This window comes from Falco punctatus (genome assembly GCF_963210335.1).
Source record: "Falco punctatus genome assembly, chromosome: 1".
NCBI lineage: Eukaryota > Metazoa > Chordata > Aves > Falconiformes > Falconidae > Falco > Falco punctatus.
Window position 1 is genome coordinate 94,062,921 of NC_137580.1, and position 20,978 is coordinate 94,083,898.

The 20,978-nt window shown below is 45.8% G+C and overlaps 1 protein-coding gene across 3 annotated transcripts; it reads left to right on the plus strand.

Annotated features, from left to right (window-relative positions):
- Nucleotides 1-3,510: 3,510 nt before the first annotated feature.
- FOXN4 (forkhead box N4) lies at nt 3,511-20,844 on the plus strand. 3 transcript variants are annotated; one of them, XM_080373657.1, is made up of 9 exons: nt 3,511-3,640; nt 14,007-14,170; nt 15,081-15,196; nt 15,291-15,407; nt 15,560-15,687; nt 16,078-16,174; nt 16,262-16,469; nt 17,492-17,875; nt 18,452-20,844. In XM_080373657.1, exons 1-9 carry the CDS (start codon nt 3,558-3,560, stop codon nt 18,700-18,702), a joined length of 1,548 nt encoding a protein of 515 aa, XP_080229783.1. In that variant the 5' UTR covers nt 3,511-3,557; the 3' UTR covers nt 18,703-20,844. The 3 variants fall into 3 exon arrangements, with proteins under 3 accessions (XP_080229783.1, XP_080229784.1, XP_080229782.1); XM_080373658.1 differs by having other exon boundaries at nt 15,294-15,407; XM_080373656.1 differs by having other exon boundaries at nt 16,078-16,469.
- The last annotated feature ends 134 nt before the right edge of the window (nt 20,845-20,978 follow it).

Consider the following 20,978-nt stretch of genomic DNA (forward strand, 5'->3'; position numbering starts at 1 on the left):
CCTACTCCTTAACTTAGACTAGAATGGAAATGAAGGCAGCAATTGTCCATATCTTGTGCTCTCTCATTTTAAATCACATAAAGGAACACAGCTAACATATTTAAGAAAACAATACACGCCGATATTCTTTTTCATGCTACTCTCTTGGACAGCTTAATGTCTCCAGTGTAACATTAACAGGTGAGAAAACACCCAAAACAAAGAAAAAATGGCTACAATCTCTCTAAATCAAATCATCAATTTACTATTTACCTGCATTCAAACTTCCAGCTGACATAACACAGAACAGTCAAAGAATTTCTGAAAAAAAGATATATGGAAGTAACAGCAAAACCATGCACAGTAATGTCTAAGGCCAGCTGCTTATTGAGGAAACTCTGCTTTTAATACTGATAATGTTCAGTGGTTTAGCTGGTAACTGGCAGACTCCACCACCTGCTCTGCTTAACAGTCACAAAAATCCCAGCCTGCAAATATTCATGTGCTTGTTTCCCAAGGAGTACCATGTGCCACCGTTACAGAGTCGTGGAGTAATTTAGGTTGCAAGGGACCTCCAGAGGTCTCTGCTCAAAGCAAGGCCAAAGCAGGTGGATTTGCACAGAGCTTTGTCCAGTCAAATTCTGAGTATCTCCAAGGGCAGATACTCGCCATCCCTCTGTGCCCGGTGCAACGCTGGACTTCCCTCATTGTGAAAACTTTCTTTGTAATATTTAACCAGAACTTTCCTTGTTGCAACTTGCTATGTACTCTTCTAAGTGTTTGGAGAATTAAGCTCTTTATCCCTTCACATTTCAGTTTAAGCTCCCCTAGTGAGCAAGACGGGTATAAGCCACCCTTCTACTCCTTACCTGTTATAATCTGGCCCTTCCAAGCAGGAGGTATGCAAATCACCTGAAGGAGAGAAACAAATCTGTGCACTGAATGTATTGCTACAAGGAAACCAGTCAAGCGAAAAGTTCAACACAATGGCTTGAGCATATTCCAAGAAAGCCTAAAAGGAATGGCATGTTTTATCTTTACCCCTCCTGCAAATATTAAGCTACAGGAATGCATTTAAAAAGGAGGGTATTTTAAGTTACAAATAGATAATGACTATAAGATGACCTTGTAGTAAGTTACAAAAATGGTACAACTATCACTGTAATTAAGGGAACACTTGCAACTGCGCAAACTCCGTGCCTTAGGCTTTAGCAGTACTGTGACTTTTTCTTTTATTGTGCTTTTTGGTTCTACAGATGTGCCTGGTATAGGCCTTGATGCTGAGAAGCATTGATTACTCTCCATTTCTATTAGCAGTAATCAACAGAGAGAGATATGATGCTCGTCAAAGTGAACAGATTCTCATTAAGAGCAGAAGAAAAGATCTCCCGCGTCCTCACATTTTGTTCCCTCTACACCGTGTGGTAAAACGTCAAGCACCAGGAAATAAATTTCTCAGGAGTCTTTTGGGTTTTCATTCTGCAGTGTATTTAAAGCATTTCCAGATTTATGCTTTGCTATGGAGAGCCCAAACGACCCAGTTTCATGGCTGATTTCAGACGGCTTTCATGTGAAGGCCACCCTTCATGACAAGTAAGGCTGGTACCTGGTTTGCTGATGGGTAAAATCCGTCCTCAGGAAAAATCCGGCCTCAAAGAGCCAGCAAGTCCAGGCTGATAGTTTCTGGGGCAGACGCTGGCTGACACGGGGCCTGACCGCGGTTCCATCCCCATCTCTCTGGCACTCTGAGGTAACGCCACCTGAACCTTTCCCGTCTGACCTCACTACGTGGAGGAGTTCACCGCACTGAAAAAGCCTCTGGAGAAAGAGGACATGAAAGTATGGCTGTCAGAACGACTTCTTCTGTTTCCTGTTTATTTTTCGTGTGTTAACTCGGGTAAATAAAGGCACCCACGTCTGCCAGGCTCCCTGCACCCCCAGCGCCCCGGGAGCCCCATGGCTGCCCCGCCAGGCAGGGAGCCCGCTGCCCTCCGCCCCGCGGCGGGGCAGGCCCCTCTCGCCCCCGGGTGCAGGCGAGCTCCGCCATGGGGACGGGGCCCCGCTCCCCGCCCGCCAAGCCGCTGCTCCCCGCCGGAGGCCAGCGCCCCGCGCCGCGGCCCCTCAGCGCCCAGGAGGCGGCGGGGCGGGCGGGACGGCGCCTTCCCGCCTCGGCCGAGGGCGGCCCCGGCTCCCAGCCCGCCGCCGGGCCCGCCTGAGGGAGGGCGGCCGGCCGCTCCCGGGCACCTTCCCGCGGAGAGGCGGGGAGCGGGAGGCCGGGGCCCGGCGGCGGGGAAGGCGGGCGGGGAGAGGCGGCCCCAGCGCTGCCTCCACACCCCTTCCCGGCGGACACCAGCGCAGGCTCCCTCCGAGGCGCGGCCCCAGCTCCGGCGGGGCCGCCCCGCTCCCCTCACACATCTACTCCCCCCTCCCGCTCAAACCGCCGGTGCCCGCGGTGGGTGGGTCCCCCTTCCTCCTCCCTCTGGAAAGTTGCAAGAAGTTGTGGTGCTGGTTTTTTTTTTTTTTTAATTTGATTTTTTTTTGGCCTTTTTCTTCTCCACCCCTCTGCCCAGCCGGCTCGCCCTCCTCACAGCCCGGTCCCGCGGGGCGGCTCTGGGGGGGGCGCGGGGGGCGCGCAGCACTGCGGCGGCTGCCGGGAAACGCGGCGCTCCGCGGCCCTGCCCCGGCCCTGACCCTGCGGGCGGCCCCCGGCCGCGCATGCTCCAGGCTGGACAGCTCCTGAGAGGGAAATTTAAAAACGGGCTGGAGCCCGGCCCCGCCGCCGACTCGCCGCGGCTCCCAGCCGCCGCCGGCTCCGTCCCCCCTCAGGGCCAGCGCCGGTCCCGTGTCCGTCCCCGTTCCCCCCCCCCGCCCCCCGCTCATCCCGTCCCCCAGGCCCTCAGAGGGAGACCCCGCAGCCGCGGAGCTCCGGCCGGGCCCCCCGGCGCCGCCAGGTTTGTGGAAGGAGCCGGGAGGTGCGGGCAGGCCGGGGTGCGGGGCGGCGGGATCTTCCTGCGTTACCGGGCGGCCGGCGCCAAGGGCCCGGCAGCGCCTGAGGAGGCTGGGCGGGCGGCGGGGCTCGGCTCCCCGGGCTCGCCGCTCCCCCGGGCCGCGGCCGCACAGCCGCTCCAACGCCCCGGCGCTCAGCGGGGCTCCGGGGGCAGCTTACGGGCAGCCCCGGGACGGAGCGCTGCCGGGGGCTGGGGGCCTCCGGGCACCCACCGCCCCCTGACCCCCCGCCGTGCTCGCGGCCGGGGGATGCTCCCTCTATGAGGCGCAAGGTTCCCATCCCGAGCCTGGGATTTTGGGGTTTGGGGTGGGTTGGTTTGTTGGGGGTTGGGGGGGGGGGGTAGTTGTTTTGTTGTTTGGGGTTTTTTTGCGCCCCTGAAATATTTCACTGCATTGCCTGGCCCAAATAAAACCAGCGCGGCTGGAGGTAAAGGTAATGTAAACCGGGCTTTACTTCCCTCTAATCCTGGGTTTCAGATGGGATTTCGGTGCCTCCCGCCCGCTGCTGAAGTGCTGGATAGCTACTGCTGCCTGAACTGCTGCTCTCTGTTCTCTTCTCTTTTGCCAAGGAGATGATAGAAAGTGATATCCCGTCCATAATGTCAGGAATCATTAGGAATTCAGGGCAAAATCACCACCCTTCACAGGAGTACAGGTGAGGCATTTATCCGTTTCAAAAATACGCGCTGCACTGTCACAGCCTGCTAACTGATGTTGTTTTCTCATTGCTTCACAAAAAAAAACCAACCCTTAGCATATAGAAATCAAGTTTGTTTGTTTGTTAAAGTTAGATGCATTATTTCTCCACTCTAAATTAGATTTCCAAGCTGGTGAACAGTTACAATGCATTACTTATCCAGAAGCATTCCCATTTAAAGTATTTTGGTACTAAACTGCGTTTGATAAATGCACCTTCAAAGCCTTGGGCTGACCTTCCAGTAAACTCTCTCTACTGTACAAGCATTGCCAGAGAAGGATGTTCCTATTAAATAACAATTATTTAAAAGTTCCCTTTCAGGTCACATTTTGCATTGTTATGAAGCAGTCATGGAGAGACTGAATCAAGTGCAATAGACACTAGAAGAGCTTTTCATTAAAATGAGTACTTATGTAGTACTCCAAAGCACTGGCATGTCAAAGGGCTTCTAATAGCAGTGGGAACAAACCTGGGTTTGTCAACAGCCTTTGATAATTTACCTATGTACCACTGCGCATCCCTTTATCATTTCAAAGAATTGTTAGAAGTCACGGGATAGCTCTGCATGAATTACAGTGCACTGGGTTAAGTTAGGTTACATCTTGTCACATGATGCAAAGTTCCAAGAAATACAGAATAGCAGAACACGATCCAGTTCTCACAGTAAAAAACAAATCAATAAATAATTACTTTCGTGTTTTAAAATGAGGAGTGAGAGACGATCGCCTTCCTCCCAGCCTGAGGGTGTTCTCACCCATTCCTATGGGTAAACGTGGTCTGCTGCAGGTATTCTTCTATCAGCCTCTCTCTATTCAAAATGCAAACACTGCGCTGCAGCCTCTTGCAGCTCAACAAGTGATTTGTTATACTCTCTGAAGGCACTGTGGAAAAAGGTTTGTGGAGCTCTGTTTTGCTGTTTACTGAAGCACTGTTTGCTCTAGGCTTTTTTTGTTGGCTATGTAAATATTTGTAAATAAATTAATGAAGGGTGTGTATGAGAGAGACATCTGGGTACTTATATTTCAGCCTGTATCTTCAGTACCCTGAAGAACATACCACCTTAACAAAGACCCTTTCTATGGAGGGAACTATTCTTTAACTCATAGCTGCAGAAAAAAAAACCACTCCTTTTGGGGGGAGAAAGGTAGGATTTATCTTACTGCCAGTAAAGGAATTGTAAAAGATTCTTCTTTTATTCAGGAGTCAGCTGCTTTTAAAAACTACTTTCAGTTCCCTACTAAACATTTTGAACTCAAAGAACCCAGTTCTCTAAAGTTTTTAACCCGCTTGCAATTTCTTTAATGCAGCTTTAAAATGAATTATTTGACCTCATTTAATAGTGGAAAATTCTGATAAAAATGCATAAAATCTGAACTGCACCATAAATGCAGAGCAGTATTTGTCCTACTTCATGAGAAAACACTTTGGATTATGTAAAAGAAAATCTTTTAGACTGAATGATTTTAAGAAAAGAATAGACCTGTCAAATTCTATCAGCTCTGTTTACTCTCCTGCTGTCACCACAGTCCGAGACTGGAACCCACAGTCCCGAGTTCTCCATGGGGGAGCATCAAGGCTCCACAAAATGGGGAATGGCCTCCAATTAGTGAGTGGGAGGCTGGGGCTGCGCTGAGAATACTCTTCTGTCTCACTTAGAATCTTTCAATGGGACAGTTGGACTTGGAGGAGACCAGGCTTTCCTGTGAGTGTGCAGGAGGAAACATTGAAAAGGGAGAGGAGTGTGTGGGCGTGTAAGCAGGGGATCAAATCAGCAAATACCGATAAGTTTTCATGCAGCTTATGCTTACAGTGTGTAACTATGGGATTTTTTTTTATTTAATGGACGAGGGGAAAAAATCCCTGATTTTTAGCAGATCTTTGAATTCTGTGGATCTGAAGCATCTATAGTACATTTTATGTAGCACATAAAGCAGTGATAAGGACAAGACTGCTATGCAAAGTCCAGGGACTATTTGCGCCATAGTAAAATGATTTAGAAATATATCTCTTCCACCAATGCGGCTGTGGGATATAAACCACCATGCTGTCCAGGAACGATTAAGGGCCATCCTATCTCCTCCGATGCCTGTGTTTTTTATGGTGCTGTCACTGCCTGGCTACCAATACAAAGTAATACTTCATATTAGCAGATGCCTGTCTTAGCTTCCCAGACAAAATACTTTTACCTTCAATATTTTCATAATTGTAGTAGAAAAATATTTCTAATGATTTGATTTTAGGTTTCAGTGAATAAAAGTAGGGAGTTGTAACACACTGGGATTTTTCAACCATTAACGCTTTATTCTTGTTAATTGTAATTAATAATCTAAAATTATGTTTTACTGTAAATATTTTGACATTTTAATCAAAGCAATAGGCAGACTACAAGTTTATTATGCAGTGGCCTGCTTATGGTAATTTCAGCACAAAGCTATGTAAATTATAGGAACCAATGCAAAGGCTACTAAATTAGCGGAGAGCTCCCATGGTCTTCAGTGGACTTGGAGCTGGTCTCAGAGAAAAAAGGTTCTTCAGCTCATGAATGCTGTGGTCTTCAAGCAATATTTTTAGCTGAAGCCTGCAATCTATCCTTTTGCCGTCTAGTTTGAGCCAGTGCAAGAGAAGTAAAAGATTTACTGTGATGTACATGTAAGTGTAGAATGAGATTTAATATGCAGAGCTTGAGCAACAGAAACCCCAGGGGCGCAATGCAAGGCCAAGGTGGGCCTGGGCTAAGACTGCAAAAACATTTATAGACCTTTAAGTTCTCTCCCAAAGAAGGCTCAATATTATCCTAATTCAACATTCTTGGTTTTCAGATGTACCAGCATGCTGATTTTTCTCAGGCACTATCCCATTCCCAAACTAGGTATAGTTATGTGTGGTTTGTTACATATTCTATAATAGATCATGACATAAACCCCAGGCCATTATAAGGGAGACAAGGAGTAACTTGCTGTGGATTATTTGGCATATGTGAGAATCCAAATTTAAGGAAGCACCTAATCAGTTTAGGTAACAATGTGGCATCTATATTCTGAAAGAAATAACTAAAATCTATAATTCTATTTGAAGAAATAACATTACTTAAGATGTAAAGCTAACCCTGATCAACATGATACATTAACTTCATGTTTTGCAGCTCATTAGTTTCTGTAAGGACCATGTTTCTGCTTCTTTATGTTACTATGCATTTCCAGTTGACAGAAGCCTTATGTAGTATTTTGAAGACCTTGCAATGAATTTCCTATACATGTTAATCAGGAATTAAGTTTTAAATAGATATCTTTTTGATCAAAAGGTGTTACTCGTTAATTGTTCAACATATTAGTAGACTATATCCTCCTCCACCCCATTTTAATTGTCCCTTTGGTTCTTTAAAAAATGGGTCTATATTCATTAGCTCATTAGATAGTCTGATTAATTTTTTTCTGTAATAATTGCTTTATGTTAGCATAAAATCATATTGAGACACATAGACACGCAACTGCTGTATTCCATGCATTCTGGACATGACTGCAGTATAGTGGTGAAAAAGGTGGAAAGTCTCTATCTTTATGATACACGGTACATTTTAGCTCCCTAAGTGGTACTCTCATATCTGGTTTTGCACTTTGGTTTCTGGAGAGCAAGCTACATCTCACAACTCCTGGCTGTCACCACTGGGGATGGATGGAGTCTGGGAGTTTGCATGAAGGACATTTCTGCAGACAAAAGGTTACAAATGCATAACTAACGAAACCGTAATTGTTCCTGAAGAAAATGTCAGTGTCCATTCCCTTGACACCATGTGTGTCTGACAGGGAGTGAGATAATGACTCAATGTGTCGGAGGAATTTCATCACAGTAGTTGCTTCATTCTTTCAAAAAAATGTGAGAAACCTCCTAGGAATCAGTCAAACTCAGGCCACTGTGGATTGATTTAAGTGGATTAGCTCAACTCTTTCCTATGCAGTTCCTGAAATGTGCTAATCGGAATTAATAAAAAATTGTGGCCCTTGCTCCTCAAATTGTCTTGCAGTTGCAGGCAGAGATGGGAAGGGCTGGTTTGTTCCCAGGCAATATCTTGCAGGCTTCCCAGGCTCGGCTGCCTCCAGAGAAACCAGAACGGAGTTCGTATCTTACCTCATGAATGGTGCTTGACCACCCCACCCCACCCCTTCAAAACAAGGAAACAGAAAAGGAGTTTGTACTTTCTCAGTATCCCTGTGAGATCTCAGTGGCTCATGGCACACCACTCTTACTTTTTAAAGCACCTGTTCTAAAAATCTCTTACGTGTGGAAAGCAGAATTGCTGCATGACTGCAGCAGCAAATAATGCAATTGAGACAGGTTCTTACAACAGTGCAAAACCAAGAGTAGTATATTTTATAATCCCTTTACACTGGAGTAAATAACTACACAACATCCCAGGCAGGTAGATCAGTTCAGTGCTAACAAACAGCAGCTGAAGCAATGTTAAAGGGAAAAACAGCTTTCCAGGTAGACAATGCTCCTGGCATTAATATAAAACATTCCTGTAGTGCCTGGTAGCTCAACACATTTTTTGTATTGAGGAGAAGTTATTTTGACATTAGTCACAGGTTTTGGGTTTGGTTGGTGGGTTGATTTTTTGAACAAAACAGATTGCAGTGGCAGATACTGGCTGTGTTTGGCAAATCCACACCTAGGGATGGTTATGTGGGTAAAGCACAGCAGGAAGCAAGTGGCTGGGGGTAGAGTGCTGACATCGCTGCTAACTTCCTCTTAGGCTTAAGCATATCATGTAGGTCACTTGTAATTCAGTTTCCCTTCATCCCGTACCAAAATGATGTAATGAAGGGTTGTGAAACTCAGAGCTGAAATGTATAAAAGTCTCCAGGAGCACATCTATAGCCTGTTCTATTAGTGCTAAGTACCTTTACAGAAGGTTTTTGGAGAATCATCTTCATTCTGAACCATGGTGTAAGAAAAGGAGAACAGCAACACCTGACAGGGTAATCATATTATTTGCTTTTTCCTCACTGGTTTTTGTTCCTATAATCCAAAGTTTCTTGAGATGTAGCTGAGGAGGGACTCTCTGGTTGTACCTGGAAAGCTGCCTAATTGCTGTTCTTATTTCCAGAAATTACTTGAAGAATTTGAAGGCAGGGAGGAGAAAGGCAGGCTGGTGGCTTGGGACCGGGTGGGTGGTTTGCCTTCAAGAAGCAGAGAGGAATCACAGACCAAAAGCAGCAGTGAGAGCTGCTGGCTGAAGCAGGAGAGAAGCAGAAACAGGGAGGAGAGAGGCAAGTGGTTCTGATTGTGGAAAACAGAACCTAGTGCAGGGAAAAGCACCTGCAAGGGTGGAAGATGGGAAGCGAAGTGTATAGAGGGAAGGAACAGAGCAGATGGAGTGAGGAGCAATAGGAGGTGGTGAAGCTGACTCCTTCAATAAAACAGAGAATCCTTCTCACCATGGAGACAACTAAAGAATCACAAAACATAAATATTTTCCTTGTGTTGTTTTACGTATGAGAAACCACTGCATTTTTTTCTGAGGACATCACGTTACCTCAGACAAAAGAAAACAGTTTCTCATCACCACTTCAAGAATAGGTTTTCTTACCACTCTTCCTGTTCAATTGTCACTCATGCCAGATAAACCATTGCAAACAACTAAGAATCTGCCACCCCTGATTGCTCCTACTTGTTGAACAGTTGTATTACCTAAGCATAGGCAAAAAGCTCAGATGTCAGTGGTGGCAATGATAATAAAAACTGTCCCTTGGGTGAGAGACGTCTTAGAACTGGTTGCAGTTTAATATGCCAAACGCAACCGCAGTGTTTTGGACGGAGGCAATGATGGGTTGCCACGACATGCTAAGCCCTTTGAGAGAACCTGTAGCATTAGATTCACCCTACAGCATCAACCAGTTTGGGTGCTTTGTGTCTTTTAGGGATGGACTCCAGAGAAAACAAACAGAGTTCTCTGAAGTGTGAGTGGTGCAATACAGAGAGAAATCTGTAATTCTACACACTGTATCCTAAACCAAAACACCCAGTTATTGGCTAATCTATTTGCAGATAAAATATCTTCAGGTATTCCTGTTGTTGGTGAGCTCTCTAATCTTAACAGACTTATCTGGAGGACTATTCTATGATGCTGTTGAGGAGATGGTCCCTGTAGTCTCCAGACAAGTTTACCATACCACGGCGTTTGCCAATGTAGAAGTGGATAGTTCACCTTGACAGCGTTTTCTGCACTGCCTTAGATCCAGCTCATTAGAACAGCTCAGTGTGAGGAAAGATGGTAAAGTTTGATCTGTGAATATAGATTCAAATTCAACTCTAATGTTCGTTGCAGTTTCCCACAAGGTTATGCCAAGAATGAATTTAATTCCGTCTAGCTAGCTGTCGTGCCAGCAGGATGTACTTGATGGGGGGGAAAAAAACAGAGCTCTCTTTAGGTCCATCTGACTGATGATTTCACACTGCTGACAAGCTCTGGTGAGCTTTGTCAGATGCGCAACCTGCATTGGAGTCCAGTTTCTCCTCCAGTGGCTGCAGGAAGGTCTGGAGCTCAGTATCAGGAGATCTGGAAAAGAGTTTCATTCCAAGGGGCATTTTTTCTGAATCTGGAAAAGTAATCTTTGGGCAGGTGGGCTGGTGGCAAAAATCTATTGCCCTGATGAGATAGGTGTTTCGGGCAGTGCATGATAGATCAGATAGCAAAGACTAACGCTACCACTGAGCATTTCTGTATCATACTTATCATAGCTCTCAGGGCACTTTCCACAGGAGGCCAGCATCCTCTGATACCTAAAGGAGAGCTGGGACTTAAATCCTCAACATGATGTGGATTCTTGCTAAGGCAGGTGCCTTTCTAGGGTAGAAACACATGGAAACAGAAGGGTGTTTTCCTGCAGAGATTTAGAAGGAGAGGGGTAAGACTAGAGTTGCATAATTTCACCACACCTTTAAAAAATGATACCATGTTTGCAACGCATTTGGTTGGTGTGACTGTAACCTTTTCTTCATAGGGGTTTAGTAGTTCAGCGTATATACCAGACAGCCCTGGGGAATGTGCAGCTGGGGACAGTTTCAGTAGTGTGCATTAATTATAGCATACCACTATTTATCTCATTTACATGCATTGAAAGGAAATGGCTGCTTTTACTACAGTGCCCCATTGTGCCAGGGGCTGTGAACACCCATCTAAAGACAGGATCTCTGACTCCTGAAGTTTACCCTCAAATGTGAGGCCAAAAGGGTGGTGGAGGGGAACAGAATCAAAGTACACATAACATTACAATATGTACTTATATATTTGTAGTTGTCTTGGCACAGGCAATTTTTCAGGTCAGAAAGATTGAACTCTATGAGATTAAAACATTAGGTATTACTGTGCGCGTAGCTCTCTTTTCAGAGGCAGTTAGATTAGCATTTTTTCACTAAAAGCAGGACACACATTGAGCCTGTGTATTGTGAGATAAGCTGGTTTTATGCTGCAGAAGACATCTGGGCATTTCAAACACCTCAGTCAGACAGCGATGGGCATACTTTAAGCAGTTTCACCTTTTTTAAGACACATGAAATTTCAACATTAGTTTTAAAGGCAACCTGCAGAATAATTCTTAAATGTGAAATATTGTATTCTGATGAAATATACTTTTTTTCCCCATTATTAATGAAAGCAGTTATTCTGACAGCTAACAAATCCATTTAAAAAAATGTGTAAGGGAACAGCCAGAGGGGCTTTTAAAAGAGCTGTAAACTGAAATTCAAACAGCCATGCCATGCTAGGATGGGGAAGGGAAGGAAGCATCTTTGCCTTGGAAACAGAGCTGGCCCCCACACTGGTCTAGTTATTATGTATTATTGCATCTTTGTACCCGTTTAAAATAGAGCCTAATGACTCTTATACCAACTTAAGAGTTCAGTCACCTTCCGTGCCCCCATTTGGATCTGCAGCATTTGTGTGAGAGGGACCACATCACGAGGCTGCGGAGAGGGGTACGCTGCCTGATGCTAACTGGCAAGGAGCAGAGTTGTAGTGCAAGCTTCTGACGGCATCTGAGTGTGCCCAGGGCATCGCCAGGCATCCCCACACCTAGGAGGAGCACCAGGATGCATGCATCTAGAGTGAGTGCGAAGCAGAGACCTTGGTTTCCCCAAAAAGCTAAAGCTGGGAAGTCTGCTGAGCACCACCACGACTGCCGCGGTCCTCCAGTGCGGAGATGCTCGTCCCACGCGGAGCAGCGGTGAGGGCATGTGGCGGATTCATTGCCTGACAGGAGGCGTGTGCAGTGGGTGCTGACCCTCACCGCCCATCTGACCCCGTTATTTGTTGAAGGAGCTGACTTGTCTGGAAGGACTGGCAGGGACCTGGGGTGCCAGATGGCATGTGGATGTGTGTTGTGTGTCGGCTGTCATTCAGCCAGATTAATGTGAAGTTTGTAAAAAGGAGGAGGGGGGGAAAAACAATTAAGCAAGAATCCCAAAAACAATCGGGGCCACGTGCCACCGGGCAGCAGTCGTTGGCGGCACAATGGGTTATCGGCTTCCCATGAATGGGCCCAACTGTTGCAAACGACATGAGCCTGCCCAGTTTTCAAATCATTTAATGCCCTTGTTTACTTCCAACCCAGCCAATCTGCAGGCCAGGAGAGCCGTCACCTGATAGTCTTTTTATGTATTTAAGTCCCAGGCCTCACAAAATAACTGAACAGCGGTAACCATGGCAATGCTAATTATTGCACTATAACTACAGTAGGAGAAAGAAAACAGGGTAGGCTGGGGGAGAGATTTGAAGATGTTTTTTTGGCCAGGATTTGAGCTTTTGGCTTCTGGTCATGTGTAGGGTTTTTTTGCTTCCTTTTCTTCTTTTCAAAATCTTTTTACAAACAAATAAATTACATTCTGCTTTAAAGATCTCCCACAAAATAGTTTAGGGAACTTTGATACGAGTTTCTGGAAATCATGAATAGAAAAGCTGAAAGCTCCTAGGCAGCCAGGCCCTAGCGTTCTGCCTTGTTCTTTTAAGCTGATTTAGAATCGTGTTAAACATAAAAGATGCTTCAGCAAGAGACCAGATTTATTTAAGGCTTCTGCGTTGTCATTTGGCAACAAACGTACGTTAGTACCACGCAGCTGGCTTTAAGACATCTATAAGAGAGCTCTTTAAAGCCTTTGTTTTGAGAGCAAAATCAACTACATCCAACTAAACTGTGTTCTTCTGAAAGAGAAATATGTTTTCCTGGATCTGAATCCCTTTGGGTTTACCCCAGGTATCTAACAATAACTTCCTGATGTGTTCTCATTATTGTTTACTCCTCAAGATACCCATGACTTCTGTAATACTGTTTAACATAAGCAAAAGTAGTTAAACCCTTCATTTGCAATAGCTCTTTTACTGAACTTAACGGGAGTTTTGACCACACAGGGATTTTTGAGTACTGTAAATATATGCCAATATTTCAGTTTTGTACCACGCACTTTATCAGAAGCAAAACAAAACAGGTGGGACGAAGCATGTGTCAAAAATGGAGCTTTAAACCAAAAGCAGCCTGTCATCGTTACACCTCGGGTTTGTTGCTGAAGGCAGGCTGGGTGTTCTTGTGCATTCAGTCACTAGGTTTTCATTCTGATCCTTTCGTATGTCAAAAACCACCCAAAAAATTGTTTTGTATGCTTCATGGTTCCTTGTTAAGTATCAATAACTTCATGTATCTGAATGGAAGAGATCACCAGGTCATTCTATAAAGTTTTGCTCATGCAGCAGCTCGCCGCTGATCTGTCCCCACCAACAGGACACAGTGGCTGGGAAAACCCCTCTCCCCAGGTGCTCAATCCAGCAGCATACATGGGTCCTTGAACAGCTAGGCACAGAAACTCCTTCTGAGGCTGGCTGGTCACTGAATTTCAAGGTTAATGCAAAATTAGGTTAAATTCAGCTTAAATGAGGTTAGAATCAGGTTAAAAGTCCTGATGGGTTTCTTCTACATCAAGGCCAAACATGCGCATGTTTCTGACACATGTGAAAATAATGTATCAGCTTTGGGTTTTTTCCTAGGCAGTTTCTCTTCTGGGTTCTCATGCCTTCTTCCCCTACAAATACTGCACAATAAGTTTTCTTAACCAAAATGTTTCAAACTGTAGGAAGGAACATGCGGTTAGGTAAAGGGCAACAGTAACCGGCCAGCTGTGAAACCAAAGGTCGCATCTGAATTCTGCAAACGGAATCCCAGCCTGGTGCATTTTCCCCGCTGATCTCCGTGAGCTTTGGCATCCCAGTCATCTCCCCTTACTGGGGACAGTGTAGCAGCATCTCCGCTCTCTGCTAACCTTTCATGCTATTTTGCAGACTCTTAGCTTCTGACCCCTCCCAGCTGAGTGAAGATGACCTCCCCAGTGACTTACAGTCCTTGTCGTGGCTGACATCTGTTGATGTGCCTCGGTTACAACAGATGGCCAGTGGAAGAATGGATTTTAGCCTTGGTGCCCAGAATGCAATGCTACAACAGACAGGTAAACTGTCAGGATTTAAATAACAGCTCTTTAAGCGGCAACACAACATTATTCCTCCTTCCTTCCCCGCCCCCCCCCACCCCACCCCCCCCCCACCCCCACCCCCCGCAGGCTAGCTTTCCTAATAGTAGATTCTTTTTAAGTGCATTACATTTTGCTTCCTGTCAGAAGACCTGGAGCCTGTTGTCTTCTGATAAGGACATTACTGATACATTTCCTTCATTTCAAGAGGCAGAGAGCCCTAGCAGCGACAACAGAGATCTTAGGAGCCGATTGGCATTTCTGCTCAGTGTAGTTGCTGGTGCCTTGTTGCATGAACTTGGGCCAAGGTATTTAAGACTTGCACTTCAGAGGTTTTCAACAGCTTTGAAATTAGGTAATTAGTCTTTCTTGTTTGTTTCAACATTAATAAAAGTAAGAGTACCTTATTTACCCCATAGCTGTTTGCTTCATACAGACTTGCAGCATATGTTCGTTGAACGCCTTTCCTTTGTGTGAACATCCTTTAAGTAAACACACGTGTTCCCTAAGGCATTCTGCTGAGCGAGCTCAGCGTATCATCTTGCTTGCTTTAGAGCAGAAATCTTTCTGGAGTACAGATAGTGCTGAATATGTTTTCTTTCTTTCTTTTTTTCTTTTGTAAGATACTGTGTCTGTAACACCACTGTGGACTGTTAAACAGCTGACATCTTTCATTCCCTACATAACAAGTTTTAGAAGCAGCTGATGTCATCTTTGCAGTTTGTGAAATACTCTTGGTTCTTTTGGGATGGAAAGCCACGGAGAGGTGTGATTATCCACTCCAGAGCTTAGCTGTGTTCAACTGCATCTATTAAAAATAAATGCCAGCTCTCTCTTCTGAAGTGTGCTTTCATGCAAACATTCATTGCCTTTGCTTTCTCCGAAATAGGTCCTGTGGCAAGCAATATGCGCTCGACAGGAGCACCTGGAGCGATGATTCATGTCCAGGCCAGCCTGCCACAGGGAATCCTGGGTCTGAATTCTATTTCAACACACGGAGCAAATGTAAGAGCAGGCCTTGATGGCTTATTATTGCAACACTTCTTAGGAAAAGATGTTGGTAATTTCAAGGCTGACACATCTGTTGTCTTTATCTCAGCAGATGAGCCAGTATGCTGTGGGTGGGCAGCCGTCCCCCAGTTTACAAACACAACAACAACTCTTTCCTCCTCCTCATTCACAGCAAGTGTTTGCCCTAGCACAGAACACACAACAGGTACTGTTACTTGCTTGTTGTCTGTGTCTTGAAGTACCTGCTAAGATCACATCTAGAACTCTTTTAAAAGGAAAACAGTAAAATATCCCTAAACCTACATACCCATGGAAATTCTGCATCCAACATTTTCCTTCTTTTCCATCTGCATACAGTGTAACCCAGCAGCAATTTACAACACACCCTATGGGACTCAGCCACCCTATTCTCAGCCACGCCTGGCTCCTCACTCTGCCCAAGAACTGCATCCAAAGCATTACCCCAAGCCAATCTATTCCTATAGGTGAGTAGAGACCAGAAGAACGTGTTGCCTACAGCCTGTGTTGGGATGACTGCAACACCGTAGGTGTGGTAGCCTGAGAGTGTGTGATCCTTTCAAAGAGAACAAAAATCCCATCATCAGTCCAGGAGTTCTGTGGAAGCTGTTTCTGAGGGGTAGCAGGAATGAACAAGCAAACTGGTTCCTGGACAACAGCATAAAGGTAGAGTAATAGCGCAGAGGAGTAAAATCTGCAGGATCACAAGGGTGACTTCTGAGCACCTGAGAACATTAATCCCATGATCAGCCAACTGTTTGTATCTTAAGAGGTGGGTCAGAGGTTGCTAGAGCAGAACAAGGCATGATGGCTAAGTATATGCAATCTGTCATTTCCTGTATTTCTCTGTCCTGTAGTTGTTTGATTGCAATGGCGCTGAAGAACAGCAGAACAGGCAGTCTCCCAGTGAGTGAGATCTACAGCTTCATGAAGGAGCACTTCCCCTACTTCAAGGTAGGCACACACCTGAAGGGTGGAAGTAGAACATCACAAATACTTTGTTCATGGCTTATTTCACTGACATCCTCCTGCATCTTTCAGACAGCTCCTGATGGCTGGAAGAACTCTGTGCGCCACAACCTGTCTCTGAATAAGTGTTTTGAGAAGGTGGAGAACAAGATGAGTGGCACCTCTCGCAAAGGGTGCCTGTGGGCTCTCAATCCTGCCAAGATCGACAAGATGGAAGAGGAGATGCAGAAGTGGAAGCGGAAGGATTTAGCTGCTATTCACAGGAGCATGGCTAACCCAGGTAGGGCTTATGTTACGCTTTTGCTATGCGTGTGAGAAGCAAGGCGGGGGGAAAGGCTTTTTGACCAGGAATGCATGAATCTTAAGGAATAAGGTATATGTTGGAACAGAGCTGGCCGGTGCACAGCTCTCACACCTTGCAACAGCTGCCTCCTCTGAGCTGCTCGGCTGAAATACCCCATGCTCTGCACTGAATGAGGTCATTGCTGCTGGCTCCGAGGTTGTGTGACAGGGTGATACACGGCAGCAGGAGGAGGTCACAGAACTGACAGCTGTTTTTGGAGACCCTTAGTGCGAATCGGTCCCCAGCTTCAAAATGTTTGGGTTTTTTTCTCCCATGATAACCTATCTAGCATCTCTGAGCCCTTCTGAGGAGTTATGCTGCCTCTGGTGTTAGTATTCATAGAGTCACATTTTAGCAATTTTTTGCCTGTTTTTCTGCAAAACTCTCCCTTTACTAAGGCTTTGTCATTCCTATTTATGAAGACACATGGGGTTTTTTCAGGAGCTTAATACTGGAAAAACCAAGTAGACTTTTTAGCTGCAAAATCTGTAACATACAATCAACGACAAATTACGTTCTCCTTTGCTTAAAAACAAAAGTGCAGTTGCAACTGTCAGCAGTCTCTTGTACGGATCTTATTTGAGACACAAGCAGAAGTCAGGGTATCCCGTTGAGCAGGAGACCTACTGAGGATGCTTAGTCCTGCATCTGTGGGTCAGCTGCCATCAGCAGTGACTTAATTGCTCTGTGAAGTCCCATGCAATTGTTTCTTTAGCTCTAAGGGAGTCAAGAAGGGTACAAGCTAAGGGTAGGGAAGTAGGTGGCATTTCCTTGCTCTCTGCACAGTCGAAACCTGCCTTCTGTGCTGCATCTCGTCACAGTGACAGACACTACCTGTTCAGTTTTATTGCAAAAGTATGTGGCTGTGCTCACTTGTGAAATGCTTTGGCCAGGCCCTGCTTGAACAAATGGGTTAAACTGTCTCTTTTCTTCCTTGGGAATGGGTATCGCTTGTGCAGAGGAGCTAGATAAGCTGATCACTGACAGACCTGAGAACTGCAGGCGGCCCAGCAAACAGGCAGAGCCAGAGATCTCCACCCTGAATCACATGGCAGCAGCCCAAGGCCGAATCTCCATCTCCCAGCTGCAGCCTCAGCCGATCATGACGCTCTCGCTGCAGTCTATCCCCCTGCATCACCAGATTCAGACCCAGGCTCGCATCGCCCCAGACTCACCAGCACCTGCACAAACACCTCCTCTCCACACTCTGCCTGACATGAGCCACAGCCCTCTTCCCCACCATCCCATGGGACGCGTGCCTCCGGACTTCCTGAACATGACAACAGACATGAACACAGAGGTGGATGCCCTTGACCCAAGCATTATGGATTTTGCATTGCAAGGTATGGGAGAAGGAAGCTGGGGTAGGGGAGGGCTTGATTTATGTGGTTACGTAGTCACTGAATATATAACCAGGGTCTTCAGCACGATGCTCTGGGCTGTAACTGAGCTAAAAACTTGTGCTGGGTGCTGGCCTCTGCAGTGTGACTTCCCTGGCCTGCCCCATGCTAGATGGGAGAGCAAACTGCCTTCGTGGCTCAAGCACAGGCACTGCAGTAAATGTAAGATGTAAGGGAAGTCTAGCTAGCTGGATTTGGGACACCACATCCCTCTGCCGTGGGAAACCACAGCTCTACTCGTGCTTTAGTTTTCCCCTTCTGTGAAAGGAAAACTTCCCCGGCTTACAGCAATGCCAAGCGTGGCCCCTGGGTTTCTGGTTAACACATGGTAGGTAGATGCTGCCTGAAAAGGTCTGGAGTCCTGCTGGGACCAGAGGATTCGGGGGAGCGGACACACTGACTGCCTTTGCACTAGAAATGGTACCATCTGCATAAGCCCTTTAGTTACCGACTGACCCCTACAGACGGTGCCCGGGTGGGTTGGATGTGTTGCTGTGACCAGAATTTAATCTTTTAAAGGTAATATATGGGAGGAAATGAAAGATGACAGCTTCAGCCTTGATACCCTGGGTGCCTTCAGCAACTCTCCGCTCCACCTCTCAGACTGTGACCTGGGCACCCCCGGCCTCACCCCTGTCTCCAGTGGCAGTGATCACTCCTTCTCAGACTTGCAGGTCACCGGCCTTTATACCACCTACACGACACTGGACAACGTAGCAGCAGCTCAGTACATGAACTCCCAGGGCAACAAACCCATCGCTCTGCTCTGAGTTTTGCACCGTTCCATGGACCTCTGACTCGGGGGCCAGTTTCTCCCAGCCATTAAAATCCAACCTGAAAGCGATACCAGAGCTCCTCCTGCGGACGCTTGGAACGTGTTGGCTCTTTACTGGGACACAGCATGTGATGCCAAAAGAAATCAAACTGTTACCAGCAGAATCACTTTCACCTGTGGCAAGACCGAGGAAGGGGCACGGACATTTGTGTTGCAGGACTCGTGAGCTCTCAAGAAGGACCTGGAAGGCATCAGTCAGGAAGAACTTTCCTAGAATGTAACTAAGCTAAAAAATAGTCCATTTAATCAACACTGTGATCTGGACACCTACAGAAGGCAACGCAAATCAATAGGCTGGTCAGCACCAAGTTGGAGTCCAAAACGGTTGATCATGTACCGTGTATATCCTTTTTTCTTAAATTACCAAATAACTATTGCCATGGAGCAAAGACCACACACAGTTTCTAGAGACACTTGCACCACTAACAGTTTTCCAACGTAACCCTTGTTAATTTATTGTTATGAGGTAGGAAAAAGGAGGAAAAATACTAAAAGTGAAAATATCAAACCCATAGCAGACAACTGTTCTATCTAGGTTTAAAAAACAAAGTCCTTACCCCATGAAGGAAGTGGTACTACTGAATTATTAAACTGATTGCTGGCTAGAAGAGTTTAGGAATTATGCCGATCTTTAGGGGTTTTTTAAAAAAATATTAGATTTGTTTATAGTCTTGTGTATTGTGCTTCTGTCTATTCTTGTGCTAGACAGTATTACTATTTGTAAATTTATTTATATTTATTGTTATGAAGATAAAAGAAATTATGTAAGCTGAGCACTGTTCAATTTTTTGAAATGCTGCAGTAACCTGTTTTACATCCACTAAATTATTCATAATCAAAAATGCAACAATGTTAATCACTGTTGTTACACTACATTTCTTTTAAATAAGCACTTTTGATACTGTGAAACTCATGTTTTTTAAAAAAAAATTCAGAGACCAAATATTGTAACTGTACCATACCAAGTCAGAGTAGTCTTTCTTACCTAATTAACCAAGTAATATTGATTCTAATGTAGTTTTTTACATTTTCATACCCTGCTTTAGACTTGGTAACATATGTTGCAAAAAATGTGATGAAACATCTGAAGAGATCAAAAGCAAACTGGATGTCGGAACTTAGTATTTAGTCTACTTCCACCTCTGTGACCACGTGGTAATATTTATATCTCATGTTTTGTCTGTTCCTATGCATTAAGAGCATTTCCCAGTCTCAGTTCCCAGTACTGTATCCAGGTGCTCGCGGGCTCCTCTCTCCCACACTGCTCCTTGTACTAAAAGCCCAGAGGGGGCAGGATGCTGGAGCCACCTCAGCACGGCACCTTCTTGCTTGAAAATTGCTGTTGTGAACATCAGGAGCTAGAAAATACCTGTGCCTGCATCTTCCCCAGCGCATACGTCCACAGCAACCTCTTCCAAAAGGGCACGATGCTCCACGTCATAATTTATTGTTCAAGAACAAATGTGATTAATGATCATTTGCTGTGACTGGCATAATCTACTGTGTCCTCATTTTTTTAAATAAATATTTCTTAGCACTAAGCCTGGGTCATTCTAGATGTGCTGTGTTATAACCACCCTGGCCTCAGGTGAGCCCCTGCCGCACGGCACACTGCAGCTCAGCCTTAAACAGTAATTCCAAGGCATCTGCTGCCGAAAACCCAACCCAGCGAGGAAATAGTCTCACACGACTTACGGACGGTGACAAACGGACAAAGCTCCGACACGTCTGACTCCAGCTGTGGTGGCTGAGGTGCTGAGGAGCAGGTTCTTCTCCTGAATCTAAGACTTGTGTGTTTACATGCCACCACTAACAGAAAAGCATCTCATCCACACACAAACCATTTGTAGTGCCTATCTGCAGATGGAAACCAGGGCTGATGTCTAAAAGAGCAGCTTTCCTCAGGCATCACTGCCTTTAACAGTCATAACACTATGTCCAAGACCAGGGTTTGTCCCTGGCTCAAATCCTCCAGGAGAGTCAGAGTTTGCAGATATTTACAGTACAAACTCTTTCTCTCTGCGGTCACCCTGCTCCTGAAAATCTTTGCAGCTCAACGCGTGAAGGAGCCCTGCGTTAGGGCAGGCATGGGCAGGAGGGATGCTGGGAGCTGCCCTGCACCAAGGCACGAAGGTGCTGCAGGGAGGGGGCTGCATGGCAGCAGAGGCACCATCCCCTTCTCGGACCCGCTGCGTTATACAAAGATAAAAG

Excerpts from the sequence above, each read along its gene's own strand:
- FOXN4 (XM_080373656.1), top strand. The coding sequence starts at position 3,558 with ATGATAGAAAGTGATATCCCGTCCATAATGTCAGGAATCATTAGGAAT. Across the intron at positions 3,641-14,006 it reads CACCCTTCACAGGAGTACAG|ACTCTTAGCTTCTGACCCCT; the intron begins GTGAGGCATTTA and ends GCTATTTTGCAG. Across the intron at positions 15,408-15,559 it reads TAGCACAGAACACACAACAG|TGTAACCCAGCAGCAATTTA; the intron begins GTACTGTTACTT and ends ATCTGCATACAG.